This window comes from Oncorhynchus mykiss, chromosome 19, assembly GCF_057628025.1.
Source record: "Oncorhynchus mykiss isolate SJ-2025 chromosome 19, ASM5762802v1, whole genome shotgun sequence".
NCBI lineage: Eukaryota > Metazoa > Chordata > Actinopteri > Salmoniformes > Salmonidae > Oncorhynchus > Oncorhynchus mykiss.
The window spans coordinates 38,837,065-38,843,363 of record NC_143040.1 but is presented as its reverse complement, the minus strand read 5'-3'; the positions used below and the strand labels follow the sequence as shown (position 1 = coordinate 38,843,363).

At 42.2% G+C, this 6,299-nt stretch overlaps 1 protein-coding gene across 1 annotated transcript in view; it reads right to left on the bottom strand.

Annotated features, from left to right (window-relative positions):
* Positions 1-1,721: 1,721 nt before the first annotated feature.
* The window catches only part of rragd (ras-related GTP binding D), a 38,622-nt gene continuing 34,044 nt past the window's right edge, over positions 1,722-6,299 (bottom strand). The window contains exon 8 of the mRNA XM_021573884.3: positions 1,722-6,157. Coding sequence (XP_021429559.1) covers positions 5,955-6,157 — 203 coding nt within the window. The 3' untranslated portion in view covers positions 1,722-5,954. The remainder of the gene's footprint in view (positions 6,158-6,299) is intronic.

The following is a 6,299-nucleotide window of genomic DNA, read 5'->3' as shown; positions in this document are numbered from 1 at the left end:
TGTGTTATTTCATAGTTGTTATGTCTTCACTATTATTCTACAATGTAGAAAATAGTACAAATAAATACAAACATTTGACTGGTACTGTATATCACTACACAATACTAAACTAAATGAAAGGTTAAATCCAACAAATGTTGCATAGCACTATATAGTGGATATGATGCTGTTTGGGACACATACATTGTTAGCATTTCCATGCAAGAACTATTTACAAGAAGAATGCATCTGTTTGATATTGCACAATTATATTGCCGTATATCAATAAGCCACATATGCAAAGTATACTGTACATCCATGACTTTGTTTTCTTATGCACAATTTTACCCCTGTATAGATACAATAAATCAGATGTGCACAGCATAATGCATCTGTTCGCACCAATCCACCATTTCCTTCCCATCATGAATAATAGGAGGCAAACATGCTATGAATATACTGTACACCAGGGCTCTCCAACCCTGTTCCTGGAGCGCTACCATCCTGTAGTTTTTACCCAAACTCTAATCTCGCACACTTGATACTAATAATTACCTGATTGACAAGCTGAATCAAGTTAGTTACAACTGGGGTTGGAGTGTAAACCTATCGGAGGGTAGCTCTCCATCAGCAGAGTTGGAGAGCCCTGCTGTAAACAGTTTACTATTTCCCTCTCACTCTCTTTCCCACAGTCGATTCAGAGTTAGAACCCCGGCAGAACTCCCCACGGTGTGTGTGTGTGTGTGACAGCTAGCTAGGCCTTAGGAACAGCCTGATCTACACTGACAGTCTCTGACACGCAACACACACACACATACCTCCCAACCAGCAGCAGGATACAAAGCAAACATCTCTACACACACAGACACAGTCCACCCTTCTGCCTCTGCTTGTCTGGCAATGTCTGGGTATCCCCCTTTCTATGACCCGCTGGCAATCGCTCTCTCAAATATGTAAGAGACTTCAGGGCCGCTCTTCAAACAGTCCTCTACTGACTGACAGGCATGAGGCCAGCCCACCCACATCATCGAACACGTCTGAGGCTCCTTGCAGGTGACGGGGCCCTTTATAGTGCACTACGTTTGACCAGGACCTAGAGAAGAGTGTTCCATTTGGGACGCAACCCCGAGGTATTTAACATTTGCTTGTTTATTATTTAGGCTCGATCACGTGGCTGTGTTTGTGTGTGTCTCTCTCGTCTCCTATGTTTGTAACAATGAGTGGCGCGTGAGTGAGTAAGTAACAGGAAATATCCGGAGGTCACAGCTGGGTTGTGCTCTAACCGAATGGAGGATTTTGGCCCTGTGCTGCATGGAGGATTATAATTTGAAACATCAAATTGTCTTACGTAACACATTGTAGTGCAGACGATAACACACTGTGGCTGTCCAGCAAAGAGCAGCTGCTGCGCAATCCATGTTTGACCTCTCGACACACCCAGACAGAAACACGCACACAGCCTCCTCATACAGTGTACAGGTATCTCCTGTGGGGTTAGCGTGGTATGTGTTCCCATAGGGCTCCAAGTGGGTGGTGAGACAATGTGTGTGTGTTCTGTGCAACCTTGAAATTGCGTAATGCCCTAGTGACCTAATGGTGCAGTCATAATGATGACAGAATGCTTGTTCTAACAGATGAAAACAGGCAAAATAAAACACTAACACACTCATGATGTGGAAATATGTTGTGAATGCATCCATTTTTTCCTAATGGGTTGTGATTTAAGGTGACAATGAGATACATCAACGTAAACACATTTTTTATTGATAAACAAAATAAATAAATAGAACTTTAAAATAAATTAAATGGTTCAGTAAAGTAGTAAAGTAATACAAGTATGGGTCAAAATAATTGGTTTTGAAAGCAGACAGGCTTCAAGAGAAAATTGCTTGTCAAAGTCAACAAGGTGTTAGTAGAACGTTCTAGCATTGCTAGAATAGTAGTATTGATGCCGTGATTAAACAACTTTGAGACACCACAATTGTGATTCAAACTGTCCATTGTAATTGCTAGCACATTTAGATTTGGTGTTCCTAGAATTGACATATGTTATCTTGTATGAAGCATGGAAGGAGATAAGTTTGCATTGGCTACACAAAATCAATACACTATAATAATACATACATAATGCAAGACATTTTTGAATAGCACTCTGCTGTTTTATAGAGTATTGATTTGTGTATTTTGTATGCTGACCTTACAAAATGTATTTCCATATACATTTACAATAAAGTTATAGTGTCATACTATTTGAATGGGAGTGTTACAGTTAAATGTGATGTACAGTTAACATTACAGATGATAAACATAGCTATAAGGACGGGTACATAGTTATATTGAACAACCCTTATTGCTATCTTTGATCTTGCCTTTGCACTGTGCCTGAAAAACGTAATAAAGCACCTTTTAAAAACACAAAGTTATTGACAGTCAGTTAGCTGACATTCTGAGACTCTTCTTTCTCTTCTCTATCTTTCAGACCTGAGTTCAAATACTATTTGACATCTTTCAAATACTTTGAGAGTTTGCTTTAGTCTGCATGGTGCCTGGTGGGTGGGGTTTGCACAACTGAACGTTTCTATTGGTTCCATTGCAACAGGCAAGCTACACTACTTGGCCAAAAGTATGTGGACAACCGCCCGTCGAACATCTCATTCCAAACTCAGGGGCATTAATATGGAGTTAGTTCCCCCTTTGCTGCTATAACAGTCTCCACTCTTCTGGGATGGCTTTCCAATAGATGTTGGAACATTGCTGCGGGGGCTTCCATTCAGCCACAAGAGCATTAGTTAGCTCAGGCACTAATGTTGGGTGATTATGCCTGGCTCGCAGTCAGTGTTCCAATTCATCCCAAAGGTGTTCAATAGGGTTGAGGTCGGGGCTCTGTGGAGGCCAGTCAATTTCTCACACACTGATCTTGTCAAACTATTTGTGTATGGACCTCGCTTTGTGAATGGGGGCATTGTCATACTGAAACAGGAAAGGGCCTTCCCCAAACTGTTGCAATCAAGTTGGAAGCACAGAATCGTCTAGAATGTAATTGCATGCTGTAGCGGTAAGATTTTCTGGAACTAAGGGGCCTAGCCTGAACCATGAAAAACAGCCCCAGACCATTATTCCTCCTCCACCAAACTTTACAGTCGGCAATATGTATTTGGGCAGGTAGTGTTTGCCTGCCATCGGCCAAACCCAAATTAGTCTTTCGGACTGCCAGACGGAGAAGCATGATTCATCACTCCAGAGAACGCGTTTCCACTGTTCCAGAGTCCAATGGCGGCGACTTTTACACCACACCAGCCGACTCTTTGCATTGCGCATTGTGATCTTAGGCTTGTTTATGGCTGCTCGGCCATGGAAACCCATTTCATGAAGCTCCGGACTAACAGTTTTTGTGCCGATGTTGCTTCCAGAGGCAGTTTGGAACTCGGCAGTGAGTGTTGTAACTGAGGACGGATTACTTTTACGCGCTACGCGCTTCAGCACTCAGCGGTCCTGTTCTGTGAACTTGTGTGGCCTACCACTTCGCAGCTGAGCCATTGTTGCTCCTAGACGTTTCCACTTTACAATAACAGCACTTACAGTTAACAGGGGTAGACTCTAGCTGGGCAGAAATTTGATGAACTGACTTGTTGGAAAGGTGGCATCCTATGACGGTGCCACGTTGAAAGTCTATGTGTGCTTCAGTAAGGGCAATCTACTGCCGATGTTTGTCTATAGAGATCGCATGGCAGTGTGCTTGATTTTATACACCTGACAGCAATGGGTGTGGCTGAAATAGCTGAATCCACTAATTTGAAGGGGTTTCCACATACTTTTGTATATACACAGTCTTAAAGGGAGTGCTCGTAATCTCAGTTTGTTACCTATATAAAAGACACCTGTCCACAGAAGCAATCAATCAATCAGATTCCAAACTCTCCACTATGGCCAAGACCAAAGAGCTCTCCAAGGATGTCAGGGACAAGATTGTAGACCTACACAAGGCTGGAATGGGCTACAAGACCATCGCCAAGTTGCTTGGTGAGAAGGTGACAACAGTTGGTGCGATTATTTGCTAATGGAAGAAACACAAAAGAACTGTAAATCTCCCTCGGCCTGGGGCTCCATACAAGATCTCACCTCGTGGAGTTGCAATGATTATGAGAACGGTGAGGAATCAGCCCAGAACTACACGGGAGGATCTTGTCAATGATCTCAAGGCAGCTGGGACCATAGTCGCCAAGAAAACAATTGGTAACACACTACGTCGTGAAAGACTGAAATCCTGCAGCGCCCGCAAGGTACCCCTGCTCAAGAAAGCAGATATACATGTCTGAAATTTGCCCGTCTGAAGTTTGCCAATGAGCATCTGAATGATTCAGAGGACAACTGGGTGAAAGTGTTGTGGTCAGATGAGACCAAAATGGAGCTCTTTGACATCAACTCAACTTGCCGTGTTTGGAGGAGGAGGAACACACCGTCAAACATGGAGGTGGAAACAATATGCTTTGGGAGTGTTTTTCTGCTAAGGGGACAGGACAACTTCACCGCATCAAAGGGATGATGGACGGGGCCATGTACCGTCAAATCTTGGGTGAGAACCTCCTTCCCTCAGCCAGGGCGTTGAAAATGAGTCGTGGATGGGTATTCCAGCATGACAATGACCCAAAACACACGGCCAAGGCAACAAAGGAGTGGCTCAAGAAGAAGCACATTAAGGTCCTGGAGTGGCCTAGCCAGTCTCCAGACCTTAATCCCATAGAAAATCTGTGGAGGGAGCTGAAGGTTTGAGTTGCCAAACATCAGCCTCGAAACCTTAATGACTTGGAGAAGATCTGCAAAGAGGAGTGGGACAAAATCCCTCCTGAGATGTGTGCAAACCTGGTGGCCAACTACAAGAAACGTCTGACCTCTGTGATTGCCAACAAGGGTTTTGCTACCAAGTACTAAGTCATGTTTTACAGAGGGGTCAAATACTTATTTCCCTCATTAAAATGCAAATCCATTTATAACATTTTTGACATGCATTTTTCTGGATTTTGTTGTTGTTATTCTGTCTCTCACTGTTCAAATAAACCTACCATTAAAATGATAGACGGATCATTTCTTTGTCAGTGGGCAAACTCTCTCACTGTATAGTGTAAGTCAAGCACAGAAATGATTTCAAATAGTATTTGAACCTGGTCTGGTAGCTTTATGAACATCTGTTCTTACAATCTGTTCCTTTGGTGGGCTGCTTCCATAAAGATCATGGCTGCATCTCAAATGACGTCCAATTCCCTATATAGTCAACTACATTTGACCAGAGACCTATGGGGCTTACACACTATAAAAGGAATAGGGTACCATGTGGGATGCAGCCAAGGTGATTTCAGTGCCCATCCTACTTCTATAGTATTCAAAAGGCCCATCCATATTACTTTGACTATGACCATGTACTATTATTAGTGACAATATTAGATGACATTACAGGCCCTTACTTGTAAAAAAAAAAATGATACAACTTCAGCATGCCCTACTATGGGCTGACACTCAACATACAGGTCAACTGTAACAAATGTGGTAATTTATATATATATATATATATATATATATATATTTTTTTTTTTTTTTCCGGGTCAGGTCTTGTATGATTAGACAAAAACTTCTGGCCCAAGTTATACAGATGTAAGATCTTAATTTGAGGCAGTTTGCTACAGCAGGAAAGTAATCTTTCTGTAACAGGAAATGTGAATTATCATGTTCTCAGCAACAAAAGAGTGATCAAATTAAGATCCTATATCTGCTGGTTTGTATGGTTGAAATGCAACCATTAGTGATTGTTGAACAGTCGTGAAGACCTGCACTTGCACAAAAATGTTTACTATTGTGTTTTTTTAAAAACTCTCTGTTGTATCAGAAACGTTGTGCCAAATGTGTTGTACAGCAGTTGTACAACCTGAGTGTGTTTGGGGCCATACAGCCCACAGCCCTTCACATATCACCTCCTCTTTATTTTATGTTGATTTAAAGATGGTTGATTGACATGTGATGCCACCAATGGGGCGGCGTTCAGTGGTGGCTGCTGAGGACTCAATTGAGGCCTGTTTGCTCCACCTCCTCTGGCTGAGTAGCTTTCTGTTTTTCTGCACCTTCACTCGTACATCAAACACCTCCTGAATAGCATTCTTAAAACAGTGAAAGTTGTAGTCAATTAGTCCTGTGGGATAAAGACAAGATAGGATGAGATCAGTAGTCAGACAGGATGAGCAGAGTTACCATAGCAATTAGAATGTTAAAATGACAAATTCATCTCGCTCTTACAATATCAATTATGAGCGGAAATATCCTACATTGTGAAT